Source organism: Capricornis sumatraensis, chromosome 1, assembly GCF_032405125.1.
Source record: "Capricornis sumatraensis isolate serow.1 chromosome 1, serow.2, whole genome shotgun sequence".
NCBI classification, from domain to species: Eukaryota; Metazoa; Chordata; class Mammalia; order Artiodactyla; family Bovidae; genus Capricornis; species Capricornis sumatraensis.
The window spans coordinates 111,774,452-111,794,577 of NC_091069.1; the positions used below are offsets into that span (position 1 = coordinate 111,774,452).

At 37.3% G+C, this 20,126-nt stretch overlaps 2 protein-coding genes across 2 annotated transcripts; both read left to right on the forward strand.

Moving 5' to 3' along the window:
- Nucleotides 1-7,431: 7,431 nt before the first annotated feature.
- LOC138092699 (keratin-associated protein 19-8-like) lies at nucleotides 7,432-11,984 on the forward strand. Its single transcript, XM_068988794.1, has 2 exons — nucleotides 7,432-7,537; nucleotides 11,890-11,984. Exons 1-2 carry the CDS (start codon nucleotides 7,432-7,434, stop codon nucleotides 11,982-11,984), a joined length of 201 nt encoding a protein of 66 aa, XP_068844895.1.
- Nucleotides 11,985-19,628: 7,644 nt separating this feature from the next.
- On the forward strand, nucleotides 19,629-19,850 carry LOC138075792 (keratin-associated protein 19-3-like). The gene has a single exon (XM_068967795.1). It carries the CDS (start codon nucleotides 19,629-19,631, stop codon nucleotides 19,848-19,850), a length of 222 nt encoding a protein of 73 aa, XP_068823896.1.
- Nucleotides 19,851-20,126: the final 276 nt, after the last annotated feature.

Consider the following 20,126-nt stretch of genomic DNA (forward strand, 5'->3'; position numbering starts at 1 on the left):
TGATAATCTGGGTCGTAAAGATGTTTTTGGTACAGTTCTTCTGTGTATTCTTACCACCTCTTCTTAATATCTTCTGCTTTTGTTAGGTCCATACCATTTCTGTCCTTTATTGAGCCTATCTTTGCATGAAATGTTCCCTTGGTATCTCCAATTTTCTTGAAGAGATCTCTAGTCTTTCCCATTCTGTTGTTTTCCTCTATTTCTTTGCATTGATCACTGAGGAAGGCTTTCTTATCTCTCCTTGCTATTCTTTGGAACTCAGCATTCAGATGCTTATATCTTTCCTTTTCTCCTTTGCTTTTATGCTTCCCTTCCTTTCACAGCTATTTGTAAGTCCTCCTCAGACAGCCATTTTGCCTTTTTGCATTTCTTTTTCTTGGTGGTGGCCTTGATCCCTGTCTCCTGTACAATGTCACGAACCTCTGTCCATAGTGTGTCAGCACTCTATCAGATCTAGTCCCTTAAATCTATTTCCCACTTCCACTGTATAGTCATAAGAGATTTGCTTCAGGTCATATCTGAGTGGTCTAGTGGTTTCCCCTACTTTCTTCAATTAAGTCTGAATTTGGCAATAAGGAGTTCATGATCTGAGCCACAGTCAACTCCTGGTCTTGTTTTTGTTGACTTCATAGAGCTTCTCCATCTTTGGCTGCAAACAATATAATCAATCTGATTTCGATGTTGACCATCTGGTGATGTACGTGTAGAGTCTTCTCTTGTGTTGTTGGAAGAGGGTGTTTGCTACGACCAGTGTGTTCCCTTGGCAAAACTCTATTAGCCTTTGCCCTGCTTCATTCCATACCCCAAGGCCAAATTTACCTGTTACAAATTTGGCTTCCTACTTTTGCATCCCAGTCCCATATAATGAAAAGGACATCTTTTTTGGGTATTAGTTCTAAAAGGTCTTGTAGATCTTCATAGAACCATTCAACTTTGGCTTCTTCAGCATTACTGGTTGGGGCATAGGCTTGGATTACTGTGATTTTGAACAGTTTGCCTTGGAAACGAACAGAGATCATTCTGTCGTTTTTGAGATTGCATCCAAGTACTGCATTTCAGACTCTTTTGTTGACCATGATGGCTACTCCATTTCTTCTAAGGCATTCCTGCCCATGGTAGTAGATATTGTGGTCATCTGAGTTAAATTCACCCATTCCAGTCCGTTTTAGTTCGCTGATTCCTAGAAAGTCGACGTTCACTCTTGCCATCTCCTGTTTGACCACTTCCAATTTGCCTTGATTCATGGACCTAACATTTTAGGTTCCTCTGCAAAACAGACTTCGGTTACTGTGATACTGAATGGTTTGCCTTGGAAACGAACAGAGATTATTCTGTCATTTTTGAGACTGCACCTAAGTACGGCATTTTGGACTCTTTTGTTACTATGAGGGCTATTCCATTTCTTCTAATGGGTTCTTGACCCTAGTAGTAGATATAATGGCCATATGAATTAAATTCACCCATTCTGGTCCATTTTAGGTCTCTGATTTCTAAAATGTCAATGTGTACTCTTGCCATCTCCTCTTGACCACTTCCAATATACCATGATTTTTAATTACATATTTGCATATTATTATTTTCTTTGAAATTACACAAATAAATCATGCCATATATCATTTTTGAGCATTTTGAAAATTTTGTAAAATCTATTGTATTTTATCTTATGTGACCATAGCTATTTTCACCAGAAATAACATAAATTAGCCCCTATCACACTCAACCTAGTATATACTGAATCATTCATGGGATTCTTAACTTTGTTAGATTATTTGTCCTCTTTTGACTTCAAAATGACTCATTGAGAAAATATAAATTTTGCCAATTATTTTCTTTTTAGAATAAAAATAAAAAATAAAGCTGATAAAGGAGAAAACAGGATTTGACAGTAAGATTAATTAATCCTTTGAGTTAAATATTCCTTTAAAACCTGAAACTCATTTCAGTCCATAATTCACCTTAAAGAATTATCAAAAGTTTTGCCATATAAAATTCACTTTTTCATGAATTCATCAAACATTTTTGCTTGGAAAACAATAAACAAATCCAGTTAGGAAAACGCACTATCAAAAATTTTATAAAAACATGTCGAAAGGTATTTGTGGGGAGTTCCCCGGTTTATTAAGGGTTAGGATTTTGAACTTTTACTGCCATGGCCACATTCAATCTCTGGTTGCAACTGGTAACCCACAAGCCACAGAGCAGGCCAAATATATATATTTACACCCTCTTGTACACTGAAGCATCATTTTAACAATAGCCAGATATGTCATCAACCTAAGAGAAAAATGGGAAAATGAATGGATAAAGAAACTGTGTTTTATATATATATATATAAAGTAAACTTTACACAGTCATAAAAAGAAATCTTTCTACTTGTAGCAACATAGATGGAGTTTGAAGGCATTATGCGAAGTGAAATAGGTAAGACAAAGAAAGACAAATATCGTATGATATCACTTATGTGTGGAATTAAAAAACAAAAGCAAAAACAAAAATCTGAGCTCATAGATACAGAGAATAGGTTGTTGGGTGGCAGAGGCAGGAGTGAGGGGTGGGTAAAATAGGTGAAAGTTGTCAGAAGTTACAAACTTCCAGTTACAAAGTAGATGTCATGGGGATACTATCGTACATTGAAAGTTATTAAGACAGCAAGTCTTAATAGTTTTTAACACTGGAAAAAAATTTAACTCCTGTGTGGTGATGAATTTAACTAGACTTATTATGGTGATCTCTTTGCAATGTATGCAAATACTGAATCACTACACTGTACATTTGAAACGACTATAATATGTCATTTATATCTCAATAAAATGCTATTTATAAGCCTCAAGACAAAGCCACAGTAACAAAATAACAAAAGCCTCAGTAGTAATTTATTTTTTAAATAAATTTATTTATTTTAATTGGAGGTTAATGACTTTACAATATTGTATTGGTTTGGCCATATATCAACATGTATCCACCACAGGTATACACATGTTCCCCATCCTGAAGCCCCCTCACTCCTCCCTCCCTGTACCATCCCTCTGGGTCATCCCAGTGCACCAGCCCCAAGCATCCAGTATCATGCATTGAACCTGGGCTGGCAACTCATTTCATATATGATATTATACATGTTTCAATGCCATTCTCCCAAATCATCCCACCCTCTCCCTCTCCCACAGAGTTCAAAAGACTGTTCTATACATCTGTGTCTCTTTTGCTGTCTCACATACAGGGTTATCATTGCCATCTTTCTAAGTTAGTATATGCGTTAGTATACTGTATCAGTGTTTTTCTTTCTGGCTTACTTCACTCTGTATAATAGGTTCCAGTTTCATCCATCTCATCAGAACTGATTCAAGTGTATTCTTTTGAACGGCTGAGTAATACTCCATTGTGTATATGTACCACAGCTTTCTTATCCATTCATCTGCTGATGGACATCTAGATTGCTTCCATGCCCTGGCTATTATAAACAGTGCTGCGATGAACGTTGGGGTACATGTCTCTTTCAATTCTGGTTTCCTCGGTGTGTATGCCCAGCAGTGGGATTTCTAGGTCATAAGGCAGTTCTATTTCCAGTTTTTTAAGGAATCTCCACACTTTTTTCCATAGTGGCTGTACTAGTTTGCATTCCCACCAACAGTGTAAGAGGGTTCCCTTTTCTCCACACCCTCTCCAGCGTTTATTGCTTGTAGACTTTTGTATCGCAGCCATTCTGACTGGTGTGAAATGGTACCTCATTGTGGTTTTGATTTGCATTTCTCTGATAATGAGTGATGTTGAGCATCTTTTCATGTATTTGTTAGCCATCTGTATGTCTTCTTTGGAGAAATGTCTATTTAGTTCTTTGGCCCATTTTTTGATTGGGTCATTTATTTTTTCTGGAATTGAGCTGCATGAGTTGCTTGTATATTTTTGAGATTAGTTGTTTGTCAGTTGCTTCATTTGCTATTATTTTCTCCCATTCTGGAGGCTGTCTTTTCACCTTGCTTATAGTTTCCTTTGTTGTGCAGAAACTTTTAAGTTTAATTAGGTCCCATTTGTTTATTTGTGCTTGTATTTCCAATATTCTGGGAGATGGGTCATAGAGGATCCTGCTGTGATTTATGTCAGAGAGTGTTTTGCCTATGTTCTCCTCTAGGAGTTTTATAGTTTCTGGTCTTACATTTAGATCTTTAATCCATTTTGAGTTTATTTTTGTTTATGGTGTTAGTAATAATTTAAATCATGGAAAGTGATATGGTGTTAAAGACCCAAGTGCAAGATATGATTAGGCCCAGAGGAGCTTAAACGTGGGTTGGGTTTGCTGTCTTCACAGAGTGAGCCAAGGAACAGCAGAAGACTATCCAACAGCTTCCAATACCTTTCTCCCGTCTCAGTCATTTCATCACTGCACATTCACTTTGGGAGATTTTCAAGACATCAAGATTTTGAGATGTTCTGTTGAAAAAACTGTATGATTTTAAGGCTAAACTTTAATGAGTAGGTAATGGATTATGAAAAAAATATTTGCCTACTATCTGAGAGAAAATAAGGGACTGAGACAAACAAAATTGCTAAAGAAAATTTAAGATAAAAATATTATGTTAAATTAGAGACATGAGTAGAAGGATAAAATACTGATTGGAACAAGTGGGTAAGAACAAAAGACCTAGCTGATGCTAGTGTGGCTGGGAATGAATGCTGAATGAGATTTAAAGGGATGTTTCATGGAAGAATGACACATTATCATGCAGAAGAGAAGACAAGAAAGATAGTGACTGTAACGTATAGAGCCAGGATCATCTGCACTTTTAGAACATATTTTAGTTATTGTCCATTCTGGAAAAGAGGGATATCATGTGAGGCAACATTTTATATGGTTTTCAGACTGTGAAAGGGTTTTCACTGTTATGAAAGTGAATTTCTTCCCTTGGAAAGATCCATGCCACTCATGAGATAAATTTTAACTATATTTATAAACTGAAAAGCAAAGGGGAAAAGGGAAGATATAAGCATCTGAATGCAGAGTTCCAAAGAATAGCAAGAGATAAGAAAGTCTTCTTCAGCGATCAATGCAAAGAAATAGAGGGAAAAAACAGGATGGGAAAGACTAGAGATCTCTTCAAGAAAACTAGAGATACCAAGGGAACATTTCATGCAAAGATGGGCTTGATAAAGGACTAACAGAAGCAGAAGATATTAAGAAGAGGTGGCAAGAATACATGGAAGAACTGTACAAAAAAGATCTTCATGACCAAGATAATCATGATGATGTGATCATTAATCTAGAGCCAGACATCTTGGAAAATGAAGTCAAGTGGGCCTTAGAAAGCATCACTATGAACAAAGCTAGTGGAGGTGATGGAGTTCCAGCTGAGCTGTTTCAAATCCTGAAAGATGGTGCTGTGAAAGTGTTGCACTCAGTATGCCAGCAAATTTGGAAAACTCAGGAGTGGCCACAGGACTGGAAAAGGTCAGTTTTCATTCCAATCCCAAAGAAAGGCAATGCCAAAGAATGCTCAAACTACCGCACAATTGCACTCATCTCACATGCTAGTAAAGTAATGCTCAAAATTCTCCAAGCCAGGCTTCAGCAATACGTGATCCGTGAACTTCCTGATGTTCAAGCTGGCTTTAGAAAAGGCAGAGGAACCAGAGATCAAATTGCCAACATCTGCTGGATCATGGAAAAAGCAAAAGAGTTCCAGAAAAACATCTCTTTCGGCTTTATTGACTATGCTAAAGCCTTTGACTGTGTGGATCACAATAAATTGTGGAAAATTCTGAAAGAGATGGGAATACCAGACCACCTGACCTGCCTCTTGAGAAATGTGTATGCAGGTCAGGAAGCAACAGTTAGAACTGTTGGAAAAGGAAAAGGAGTACATCAAGGCTGTATAGTGTCACCCTGCTTATTTAACCCATATGCAGAGTACATCATGGGAAACACTGGACTGAAAGAAACACAAGCTGGAATCAAGATTGCCGGGAGAAATATCAATAACCTCAGATATGCAGATGACACCACCCTTATGGCAGAAAGTGAAGAGGAACTAAAAAGCCTCTTGATGAAAGTGAAAGTGGAGAGTGAAAAAGTTGGCTTAAAGCTCAACATTCAGAAAATGAAGATTATGGCATCCGGTCCCATCACTTGATGGGAAATAAAGGGGAAACAGTGGAAACAGTGTCAGGCTTTATTTTGGGGAGCTCCAAAATCACTGCAGATGGTGGCTGCAGCCATAAAATTAGAAGACGCTTACTCCTGGGAAGAAAAGTTATGACCAACCTAGATAGCATATTCAAAAGCAGAGACATTACTTTGCTGACTAAGGTCTGTCTAGTCAAGGCTATGGTTTTTTCTGTGGTCATGTATGGATGTGAGAGTTGGACTATGAAGAAGGCTGAGCACTGAAGAATTGATCATTTTGAGCTGTGGTGTTGGAGCAGACTCTTGAGAGTCCCTTGGACTGCAAGGAGATGCAACCAGTCCATTCTGAAGATCAACCCTGGGGTTTCTTTGGAAGGAATGATGCTAAAGCTGAAACTCCAATACTTTGGCCACCTCATGAGAAGAGTTGACTCACTGGAAAAGAGGGAGGGATTGGGGGCAGGAGGAGAAGGGGACGACAGAGGATGAGATGGCTGGATGGCATCACCAACTCGATGGACGTGAGTCTGAGTGAACTCTGGGAGATGGTGATCAACAGGGAGGCCTGGTGTGCTACAGTTCATGGGGTCGCAAAGACTCGAACACGACTGAGAGACTGAACTGAACTGAACTGAACTGATAAACCAAAAGGATGCTTTGTATGCCATATGTAAAATAAAAAGTTTTCTCATCTGTGTATTCATATAATATTTATCTTATATGTACGTATTGAATTTGTGTGTTATATGTATTATTATATACATGAAAATGGGAAATAAATTTGACATTTATTTGAAGAATTTTATAGATTCAAATTTTAAAATTTTGATCATTGTATTTAAATCTAGGTGGAATTAATACATTACAATCCAAAGAGTGCTATGAAAATGAGAAATGAGAAAAAATTTTATGAGAAAATACTATCAAATATGAATGATGCAATATGCTTAATTTTGCAATATGCAAAATTCTCTTCAGGAAGTTTTTACTTTGTGACTGTGCAGACACAAATTTGTAATATTGATGACAAATTTTTTTTTTCTCTAACTAAAAAAGAATGTAACGAGTTCAAAGACCTTTTAGTCAGGCAGTTATGCAAGCTCACGCAGTTTAATGAGTGTGCGCCTCTCCTTGAGTCAGCAAAGAGAGTAACAATTGGCCTCCCGTAAGTGCACAGTTTGGAACGATACAAAGGAATGGCCTCATGTATCACCACGTGTGGTGACCAGGGTATATAAGCATCCTTCCGCACGTGCTGACATCCACACTCAGGACCTGGTCTTGAACAGCAAACCGGACTCACCACCCCTGACACCATGTGCCATTACAGCAACCACTACGGAGGCCTGGGCTACGGCTACGGAGGCTTTGGCGGCCTGGGCTTTGGCCGTGGCTGTGGATGCGGCAGCTTCCGCAGGCTGGGCTACGGCTCTGGCTTCAGAGGCTATGGATGTGGCTCTGGTTTCGGAAGCTTTGGCTCTGGCTGCTGTCACCGTCCACTGTTTTTAGAAGATGTGGTTTCTCCAGCTTCTACTAAACTCTGGCTCTAGTAACCCAACATCTGCTACCATGAGTGGATTTGAAACAACGTTATTCAGTCGATGAACTGAAATTTCCCTAAGCCTGTATACATATAAACCTTAAGAATTTCAGAGAATTTATTATTTATTTATTAGTTATAAGCATCTCTGTCTCATGTTTCCTGGAATTTGTTAGCTTGGGCATGAATGGATGAAGGATGTTGATGACCAATAAATTATCTAATTGGAAATGCAAAATATGGATCTTTGGGATTCATTTAACTCAGTATGTATACATACCTGTGTATAATTTTCCTATTTGTCAATTATAAATACAAGAATTTTCTCCTTTAATATTTTTATAAAAACAGGATGTGTTAGATATACCTATTGATAGCTGGTAGTGTACTTTATTAAACCTGTAGTCAGAGCATACTTGCATTTCACAAATCTTAAAATCCATATTTATAAATTTTTAGGAAAATAAGCTCTGTTTTTCTGTGAGTTTATTAGTTATAAACTGTTATAATATTGTCTTATATTCATCATTTTCTTCTGTCATCTAATGCGTTATGTATGTAAGAGAAGACTGAGTAAAATGATCTAAAAGTCATTAAGAAACTGGATAGTAAAAATATGAACTTTGGCCACTCAACTTACTCATCTCACCCTTTAAATATCCTGCATCATCATTACTGCATTGAAGTATTTGTAATTCAGTAAGAATTCATTGGAAAAAACACTGATGCTAGGAAAGATGACGGCAGGAGGAGAAGGTGGCAGCAGAGAACAAGGTGATTGTCTGGCATCACCAGCTCAATGGATATGAGTTTGAGGAAATGGAGATAGAAAAGGACAGGGAATCCTGACCTATTTCAGTTCATGGGGTCACAAAGAGACGGACATGATTTAGTGGCTGAACAAGAACAAAAACAAAAACACTAAATGCACAGAAATATTATCAAGGAGCAAAAAGTTTTTATCTAGAACTGATCAAAATTTCCATTTGATAAGTTTTTAAAAAAAATTATATAAAGAGGAATGCAAATAAAAAATATTCTTTCAAAAACAATCTTTTCATTGCAGTATAAGAAAAGAGGAATGGGTAAAATTCCAGATTTTCAAAATTGTTTTTCAAATAAAAAAATATTCTTTCAGAAACAATCATTTCATTGCAATATAAGAAATGAGGAATGGGTAAAATTCCAGATATTCTAAATTGTTTTCCTAAAACTTAATGTTATCGTCAAGTAACCCAAATAATATTAGGTATAAATTTGGCAAATATACTTTTAAAAAAGGCTTTCTGGGTGGCTCTGTGCTAGTGAATTACTTGCCAAAGCACGAGACGTGGGTTAGATGCTTGGGTCAGGAAGATCCGCTAGAGGTGGGCAACTCACTCCAATATTCTTGTTGGGAAAATGCCTTGGAGAGAGGAGCCTGGTGGGCTATGTTCCATGGGGTCACAAAGCTGTCGGAGATGACTGAAGTGACTGAGTCTGCACGCATGCAATCAGTTAATAGTTCCTAGTATATGGACAAGCCCTAATGTTGCTGTTTAGTCACTCAGTCATGTCTGACACTTTCTGACCCCATGGACTGCAGTGCACCAGGCTTCCCTGTCCTTCACCCTTTCCTGGAGCTTGCTCAAACTCATGTCCATTGAGTCGGTGATGCCATTCAATCATCTTATCCTCTGTCAAACACGTCTCTCCCTGCCTTCAATCTTTCCCGGCATCAGGGTATTTTCTAATGAATCAGTTCTTTGCATCAGATGGCCACAGTATTGAAGCTTAAGCTCCAACATCAGTCATTTCAGTGATTATTCAGGACTGATTTCATTTAGGTTTGATTGCCTTGCAGTCCAAGGAAATCTTAAGAGTCTTCTCCACTACCACAGTTTAAAAGCATCAGTTCTTCAGCTGTCAGCCTTCTTTATGGTACAACTCATGCATCCATATATGACTGCTGGAAAAACCATAACTTTGACTATATGGACTTTGTCAGGAAAGTAATGTCGCTGATTTTTAATATGCTGTCTAGGTTTGTCACGGCTTTTCTTCCAAGGAGCAAGTGTCTTTTAATTTCATGACTGCAGTCACCATCTTTAGTGATTTTGGAGCCCAAGAAAATAAAGTCTCACTATTTCCATTGTTTTCCCATCTATTTGTCATGAAGTGATGGGACCAGATGCCATGGTTTGAGTTTCATAAATGTTGAGTTTTAAGTCAGCTTTTTCACTATCCTCTTTCACTTTCATCAAAAGGCTCTTTAGTTCCTCTTTGTTTTCTGCCATAAAGCTGGTGTCATCTGCATATCTGAGGTTATTGATATTTTTCCCAGCAATCTTGATTCCAGCTTGTGCTTCATCCAGCCCAGCATTTCACATGATGTACTCTGTATAAAAGCTAAATTAGCAAGGTGACAATATACAGCATTGATATACTCCTTTCCCAATTTTGAACCAGTCCGTTGTTCCAAGTGCAGTTTTAACTGTTGCTTCTTGCTCTGCATGCAAGTTTCTCAGGAGGTAGATAGAGTGGTTTGATAGTCTCATCTCAATAAGAATTTTGCACAGTTTGTTGTGATATGGTTGTATGGCATCACTGACTCAATGGACAAGAGTTTGTGTAAACTGTTCTGGGAATTGGTGATGGACAGGAAGGACTGGGCATGCTGCAGCCAACGGGATCACAAAGAGTTGGACATGACTGAACGATTGAACTGAACTGACCGACACAGTCAAAGGTTTTAGTGCAGTCAATGAAGCAGACATAGATATTTTTCTGGAATGTTCTTGCTTTTTCTATGATTCAACGATTCTTGGCAATTTGATTTCTGGTTCCTCTGTATTTTCTGAATCCAATTTGAACATCTCGAAGTTCTCGGTTAACGTATTATTGAAGTCTGGCTTGGAGAATTTTGAGCATTAATTTGCTAGGATGTGAGATGAGTGCAGTTGTGCAGTAGTTTGAACATTCTTTGGCATTGCCTTTCTTTGGGACTGGAATAAAAACTGACCTTTTCCTGTTCTGTGGCCATTACTAAGTTTTCTAAATTTGCTGGCCATCTCTGGTGTCGCACAGAGTTGGACACGACTGAAGTGACTTAGCAGCAGCAGCTGGCATATTGAGTGCAGCACTTTAACAGCATCATCTTTTAGGATTTAAAATAGCTCAGCTGGAATTCTATCACTTCCACTGACTGGGAATGAATGGTGAGTGAGATTTAAACAGAGGTTTCACAGAAGGGTACAGGGATTGTAAAGAATAATAGAGAAGAAAGATTGTAACTGTAAAGCATAGAGTCATGATCATCTGCATTTTAGACCATATTTGGGTATTGTCCATTCTGAAAAAGATTATCGTGTGAGGCAATATTTTATAGTGGTTTTCAGACTGGTTGTGAAACTGAGTTTTTTCCCTTGGAAAGTTCCTTGCCACTTCTGAGAACAATTTTTCTGTATTTATAAACCAAAAGAATGCTTTGTATGCCATATGCCAAATCAAAAATTTTCTTGTCTGTGATGCATATATACTATATATATGTATGCTATATGTATATATAATATTTGTATATTAAATGAATATATTACAGATATGCAAGTAGGAAATAAATTTGACATTTATTTGAAGAATTTTATAGATTTTATAGATTTAAATTTTTAAATTTTGATCATTGTATTTAAATCTAGGTGGAATTAATACACAACAACTCAAAGAGTGCTATGAAAATGAGAAATGAGGAATTATTTTATGAGAAAACTGTCAAATAAGAATGATGCAATATGCTTAGTAATGAATTCTATTCAGGAAATTTTTACTTTGTGACTGTGCAGACACAAATTTGTGACTTTGACTACAGTTTTTTTTTCTTTAATTAAAAAAGAATGTAATGAATTCAAGGACATTTTAGTCAGGCAGTTATGCAAGCTCAAACATTTTAATGAGTGTGTGCCTCTCCTTGTGTCAACAAACTGATTAACAATTTGCCTCCGGTAAATGCATAATTTCACATGTGTTTTCCCACGTGTTCTGACAAGGGTATATAAGCATCCCTTTGCACGTTCTGACATCCACACTCAGGACCTGTTCTTAAACAGCAAACCGGACTCACCACTCGACACCATGTGCCATTACAGCAACCACTACGGAGGCCTGGGCTACGGCTACGGAGGCTTTGGCGGCCTGGGCTTTGTCCGTGGCTGTGGATGCGGCAGCTTCCGCAGGCTGGGCTACGGCTCTGGCTTCAGAGGCTATGGATGTGGCTCTGGTTTCGGAAGCTTTGGCTCTGGCTGCTGTCACCGTCCACTGTTCTTTAGAAGATGTGGTTTCTCCAGCTTCTACTAAACTCTGGCTCTAGTAACCCAACATCTGCTACCAAGAATGGATTTGAAACAACGTTATTCAGTTGAAGAATTGAAATTTCCCTAGGCCTATATACACCCAAACCTTAAGAATTTCAGAGAATTTATTATTTATGAATTAGTTATAAGCATGTCTATCTCTTGTTTCCTGGAATTTGTTAGCTTGGGCACTAATGGATGAATGATGTTGATGACCAATAAATTAATTAATTGAAAATGCAAAATATAGATCTTTTGGGTTCATTTAACTCAGTATGTATACATACCTGTATGTAGTTTTTCCATTTGTCAATTATAAATACAAGAATTTTCTCCTTTAATATTTCTATAAAAACAGGTCATGTTAGATATACCTGTTGGTAATGTTCCATTTTATTAAAACTGTGGTCAGAGCACACTTGCATTTCACAAATTTGCATTTCACAAATCTTAAAATCCATATTTCTAAATTTTTAGGAAAAAATAAGCTCTATTTTTCTGTGAATCATGCATTGGAGAAGGAAATTGCAACCCACTCCAGTGTTCTTGCCTGGAGAGTCCCAGGGATGGCAGAGCCTTGTGGGCTGCTGTCTATGGGGTTGCACAGAGTCGGACACGACTGAAGCGACTTACCAGATTAAATATAATAGGTGTTATAATGTTGTCCTGTATTCATCATCATCCTCAACTTTCATATAGTTTGTTAAGCATGTTAGATAAGAGTGAGTAAAATGATTTAAAAGCTGTTAAGTAATTGGAGAGGAAAAATATGAACTTTGTCCAGTCAACTCATCATTTCACCCTCTTAAGTCACCTGCATCATCATTACTACACTAAAGTATTTGTAATTCAGTAAGAACTCATTGGAAAAAACACTGATGCTAGGAAGGATGAGGGCAGGAGGAAAAGGTGGCAGCAGAGAATAAGGTGATTGGATGGCATCACCAGCTCAATGGATATGAGTTTGAGGAAACTGTGGTGATAGAGAAGAACAGGGAATCCTGACCTACTTCAGTTCATGGGGTCACAAAGAGACATGATTTAGGGACTGAATAAGAACAAAAACCAAAACACTAAATGCACAGAAATATTATCAAAGAGCAAAAATATTGTTTATCTATAAGCAATCAAAATTTCCATTTGATAAGTTTTTAAAAAATTATATAAAGAGAAATGTAAATAAAAATTATTCTTTCAAAAACAATAATTTCATTGAAATATAAGAAATGAGGAATAGGTAAAATACCAGGTTTTCTAAATTGTTTTCCTAAAACTTAATGATATCTTCAGATAATGATATAACCCAAATAATATTTGGTATAAATTGGCCAAATATATATTTTTAAAGGGGCTTTCTGGGTGGCTCTGTGGTAATGAACTACTTGTCAAGGCACAAGACGTGAGTTAGATGCTTGGGTCAGGAAGATCCCCTAGAGGTGGGCAACTCACTCCAATATTCTTGACAGGAAAATCGCATGGAGAGAGGAGCCTGAGGGGCTATTCCACTGGGTCACAAAGAGTCAGACATGACTGAAGTGGCCGAGTCTGCACGCATGCAGTCAGGTAATAGTTCCTCGTATGTGGACAAGACCTACTGTTGCTGTTCAGTCCCTCAGTCATATCTGGCTCTTTTGAGACCCCATGGACTGCATACATCAGGCTTTGCTGTCCTTCACCCTTTACCAGAGCTTGCTCAAACTCATGTTCATTGACTCAGTGATGCCATTCAACCATCCTGTCCTCTGTTGAACACTTCTCCTCCTGCCTTCAATCTTTTCCAGCATCAGGTTCTTTCCTAATGAATCAGTTCTTTGCATCCCGTGGCTAAAGTATTGGAGCTTCCGTTTCAACAGCAGTCATTTCAGTGAACATTCAGGACTGATTTGCTTTAGGATTGACTGGTTTGATCTCCTTGTAGTCCAAGGGAATCTCAAGAGTGTTCTCTAACACCACAGTTCAAAAGCATCAGTTCTTCAGCTCTCAGCCTTCTTTATGGTAACCCATACATCCATACATGCCTACTGGAAAAACCATAGCTTTGACTATATGGACCTTCGTCAGGAAAGTAACATCTCTGCTTTTTAATATGCAGTCTAGGTTGATCATAGCTTTCATTCCAAGGAGTAGGTGTCTTTTAATTTCATGGCTGCAGTCACCATCTTCAGTGATTTGGGAGCCCAAGAAAATAAAGTCTGTCACTGTTTTCATTGTTTTCCCATCTATTTTCCATGAAGTGGTGGGACTGGATGCCATATTCCTAGTTTTTTGAATGTTGAGCTTTAAGACAGCTTTTTCACTATCCTCTTTCACTTTCATCAAAAGGTTCTTTAATTCCTCTTTACTTTCTGTCATAAAAGTGGTGTCATCTGCATATATGAGGTTATTGATATTTATCCTAGAAATCTTGATTCTGGCTTGTCCCTCATCCAGCCCAGCATTTCGCATGATGTACTCTGTATAGAAGCTAAATAAGCAGGGTGACAATATACAGCCTTGAGGTACTTCTTTCTCAATTTTCAACCAGTTCATTGTTCCAAGTGCAGTTTTAACTGTTGCTTCTTGATCTGCATACAGGTTTCTCAGGATGCAGGAAAGGTGGTTTCGTATTCTCATCTCTTGAAGAATTTTCCAGTTTGTTGTGATCCACAGTCAAAAGCTTTAGTGCAGTCATTGAAGCAGATTTTTTTTTCTGGAATGCTCTTGCTTTTTCTATGATTCAGTGATTCTTGGCAATTTGAAATCTGGATCCTCTGTATTTTCTAAAATACAGTTCTAATACAGTTGTTCCAGCTTGAACAATTGGAAGTTCTCAGTTTATGTATCGTTGAAGTCTGGCTTGGAGAATTTTGTGAATTAATTTGCTAGCATGTAAGATGAGTGCAATTGTGCAGTAGTTTGAACATTCTTTGGCATTGCCTTTCTTTGTGATTGGAATAAAAACTGACCTTTTCCAGCCCTGTGGCCGCTGCTGAGTTTTCCAAACTTGCTGACGAATGCAGCACTTTCATAGCATCATCTTGTAGGATTTGAAATAGCTCAGCTGAAATTCCATCACCTCCAATAGCTTTGTTCGTACTGATTCTTCCTAAGGTCCACTTGACTTTGCACTCCAAGATGGCTGGCTCTAGGTGAGTGACCACACCATTGTGGTTATTTGGTTAATTAAGATCTTTTTTGTATAGTTCTTTTATGTATTCTTTCTACCTGTTCTTAATCTCTTCTGCTTCTGTTAGATCCATCCTGTTTCTGTTCTTTATTGTGCCCATTCTTCCATGAAATGTTCCCTTTAAATCTCTAATTTTCTTCAAGAGATATCTAGTCTTTCCCATTCTATTGTTTTTCTCTATTTCTTTGCATTGCTCACTTAGGAAAGCTTTTTTATCTCTTGTTATTCTTGAATCTCTGCCTTCAGGTGGATATATCTTCCTTTCTTACTTTGCCTTTAGTTTCTCTTTTCTCAGCTCTTTGCAAGGCCTTCTCAGGCAACCCTCTTGCCTTTTTGCATTTCTTTTTCTTGGGGATGCTTTTGATAACCACTTCCTGTACAATTTAGATAGTCTGTTTATCAGATTTAATCCCTTGAAATCTATTTGTCACTTCTGCAGTATAATCATAAGTGATTTGACTCCCTACTTTCTTCAATTTAAATCTGAAAAAAAAATACACAAAAGATCCTCATGACCCAGATAACAACAATGGTGTGGTCACTCACCTAGAGTCAGAAAAAAAAAAAAAATGCATTTGCATCAGTTCTAATGAGGTGGATGAAACTGGAGCCTATTATACAGAGTGAAGTAAGCCAGAAAGAAAAACACCAATACAGTATACTAACACATATATATGGAATTTAGAAAGATGTTAATGATAACTCTGTATGCGAGACAGCAAAAGAGACACAGATGTATAGAACGGACTTTTGGACTCTGAAGGAGAGGGAGAGGGTGGGATGATTTGGGAGACTGGCATTGAACCATGTATGCTATCATGTAAGAAACAAATCACCAGTCTATGTTTGATACAGGATAGAGGATGCTTGGGGCTGGTGCACAGGGCTGATCCAGAGAGATGATATGGGGTGGGAGGTGAGAAGGGGGTTCAGGATTGGGAACTCATGTACACCCGTGGCGGATTCATGTCAATGTATGGCAAAACCAATACAATATTGTAAAGAAAAATAAAGTAAAAATAAAAACTTTAAAAATAAATAAATAAATAAATCTGAACTTAGCAAAAGGTGTTCCTGATCTGAGCCACAGTCAGCTCCCAGTCTTACTTTTGCTGACTGTATAGAGCTTCTCCATCTTTGGCTGCAAAGAATATAATCATCTGACTTTGATATTGACCGTCTGGTGATGTTCATGTGTAGATTCGTCTCTTGTGTTGTTGGAAGAGGGTGTTTGTTATGGTCAGTGTGTTCTTTGGCAAAACTCTGTTAGCCTTTGCCCTGCTTCATTCCATACTCCAAGGCCAAATTCACCTGTTACTCAAGTTATCTCTTGACTTTCTTCTTTTGCATTCCAGTCCCGTATGATGAAAAGGCATCTTCTCTGGTGTTAGTTCTAGAAGGTCTTCTAGGTTTTCATGGAACTATTCAACGTCAGCTTCTTCAGAATTAGTGTTTGGGGCATAGACTTGGGTTACTGTGATAGTGAATGGTTTGCCTTGGAAATGAACAGAGATTATTCTGTTATTTTTGAGATTGCATGCAAGTACATTTTGGACTCTTTTGTTACTATGAGGGCTATTCCGCTTCTTCTAAGGGATTCTTTCCCCTAGTAGTAGATATACTGGACATCTGAATTAAATTCGCCCATTCTGGTCCATTCTAGTTCGCTGATTCCTAAAATGTCGATGTCCACTCTTGCCATCTCCTCTTGACCACTTCCAATTTACCTTGATTTTTAATTTTATGTTTTTATATTATTATTGTATTTGAAATTGCACAAATATATCATGCCATATTTCATTTTTGAGCATTTAAAAAATTGTATAATATATTGCATTTTATCTCATGTGAGCATAGTTATTTTTACTGGAAATAAAATAAATTAGCCCTCATCACACTTAACCAATAGATTTACTAAATCATTCACGGGATGCTTAGCTTTGTTAGAATTTTTTTTAATCATTTGATTTCAAAATGACTCATTGTGAAAAATATAATTTTTGCCAACTATTTTCTTTTTCAGAATAAAAATAAAAATAAAGCTTGATAAAGGGGAAAACAGGATTTAACAGTAAGATTAACAAGTCCTTTGAGTTAAATACTCCTTTAAAACCTGAAACTCATTTCAGTTCATAATTCACCTTAAAAGATTATCACAGTTGTGCCATATAAAATTTATTTTTTCATTAATTCAACAAACATTTTTGCTTGGTAAAACAATAAACAAATCCAGTAGGGTAAATGCATTATTAAGAATGTTATAAAAATGGTAACTCAAAAGATATTCATGGGGATTTCCCTGGTTTCTTAGGGATTAGGATTGTGAACTTTTACTGCCTTGGCCAGATTTAATCTCTTGTTGCAAAACTAATATCCCACAACCCACCCAGGAGGGCAAAAATTTAAAAAAAAAGAACAGTTTGTACCCTCTTTTCACTGAAGCATTATTTACCATAGCCTAGATATGGCATCAACCTAACAGACAATAAAAATAAATGGATAAAGAAAATGTGTTATATATATATATATATATATATAAAGTGTAACATTACACAGTCTTAAAAGAAATCTTTCTACTTATGAGAACATAGATGGACTTTGAAGGCATTACACTAAGTGAAATAAGTAAAACAAAGAAAGAAACATATCGTATGATTTCACTTATATGTAGAATTAAAAACCAAAAACAAAAATCTCAGCTCATAGATACACAGAACAGGTTGTTGGTTGGCAGAGCAGGAGTGAGGGGTGGGCAAAATAGATGAAACTGGTCAGAAGTTATAAACTTCCAGTTACAAAATAGATGTCATGGGATACTATATTGTGTATTTGAAAGTTATTAAGACAGCAAATCTTAATAGCTTTTAATGCAGGAAAAAATTTAACTCCTGTGTGGTGATATATTTAACTAGACTTATTATAGTGATCACTCTGCAATGTATGCAAATACTGAATCATTATGTTGTACATCTGAAATGAATATAATATATGTCATTTATATCTCAATAAAAATACTACTTATAAGCCTTAAAATGAAGCCACAGTAACAAAACATAACAAAATCCTCAGTAATAATTTAAGTCGTGGAAAGTGATATGGTATTAAAGACTCAAGTGCAAGATATGATTAGATCCAGAAGAGCTTAAACATGGGTTGGGTTTGCTGTCTTCGCAGAGTGAGCCAAGGAACAGCAGAAGATTATCCAACAGCTTCCAATACCTTTCTTGTGTCTCAGTCATTTCATCACTGCACATTCATTTCTGGAGATTTTCAAGACATCAAGATTTTGAGATGCTCTGTTGAAAAAGCTGTATGATTTTAAGGGAAGATAAACTTTATTTTAAGGTTAAACTTTAATGAGTAGGTAATGGATTATGAAAAAAAAAATTTGCCTATTACCTGAGGGAAAATAAGGGACTGAGACAAATAGAATTGCTAAAGAAAATTCAAGATCAAAAATATTATGATAAAATTAGAGACATGAGTAGAAGGATAAAACACTGATTAGAACAAGTGGTTAAAAAACCTAGCTGATGCTAGCATGCCTGGGAATGAATGCTGAGTGAGATTTAAAGAGAGGTTTCCCAGAAGAAGGATCCATGAATCATGAAAAAGAAAAGAGAAGAAAAGAAAGATAGTAACTGTAAAGCATAGAGCCAGGATCATCTGCACTTTTAGACCATACTTTAGTTATTGTTTATTCTGGAAAAGAGGGTTATGTGTGAGGCAATATTTTATCATGGTTTTCAGACTGGTTATGAAAGTGAGTATTTTCCCTTGGAAAGTTCCTTGCCACTCCTGAGATAAATTTTACTAAATTTATAAACCAAAAGGAAGCTTTGTATGTCATATGTAAAAACAAAATAGTTTTTTGGTGTGTATATGTATATATATTAAATATATTTACATTATCTTTACATATTGAATTCATGTATTATATGTATATATTATAGATATGCAAATGGGCAGTAAAACTGAAAATTATTTGAAGAATTTTATAGATTTAAATTTTTAAATTTTGATCATTGTATTTAAATTACGACAATCCAAAGAGTGCTATAAAAATATTAAATGAGAAAAAATTTTATGAGAAAACACTATCAAATATCAATGATGCAATATGCTTAGTAATGAAGAATTCTATTCAGGAAATTTTTACTTTGTGACTTTGATGACACAAATTTGTGACTTTGACTGCATTTTTTTTTCTTTAATTAAAAAAGAATGGAATGAGTTAAGGACCTTTTAGTCAGGCAGTTTTGCAAGCTCACGCAATTTAATGAGTGTGCGCCTCTCCTTGTGTCAGCAAACAGGTTAACAATTGGCCTCCCGTAAATGCACAGTTTGGAATGATACAAAGGAATGGCCTCACATATCACCACGTGTGGTGACCAGGGTATATAAGCATCCCTCTGCATGTGCTGACATCCACACTCAGGACCTGGTCTTGAACAGCAAACCGGACTCACCACCCCTGACACCATGTGCCATTACAGCAACCACTACGGAGGCCTGGGCTACGGCTACGGAGGCTTTGGCGGCCTGGGCTTTGGCCGTGGCTGTGGATGCGGCAGCTTCCGCAGGCTGGGCTACGGCTCTGGCTTCGGAGGCTATGAATGTGGCTCTGGTTTCGGAAGCTTTGGCTCTGGCTGCTGTCACCGTCCACTGTTCTTTAGAAGATGCGGTTTTTCCAGCTTCTACTAAACTCTGGCTCTAGTAACCCAACATCTGCTACCATGCGCGGATTTGCAACAATGTTATTCAGTCGAAGAACTGAAATTTCCCTAGGCCTCAGTTCAGTTCAGTTCAGTCGCTCAGTCGTGTCCGACTCTGCGGTCCCATGAATCGTAGCACTCCAGGCCTCCCTGTCTATCACCATCTCCCGGAGTTCACTCAGATTCACGTCCATCGAGTCCGTGATTCCATCCAGCCATCTCATCCTCTGTCATCCCCTTCTCCTCCTGCCCCCAATCCCTCCCA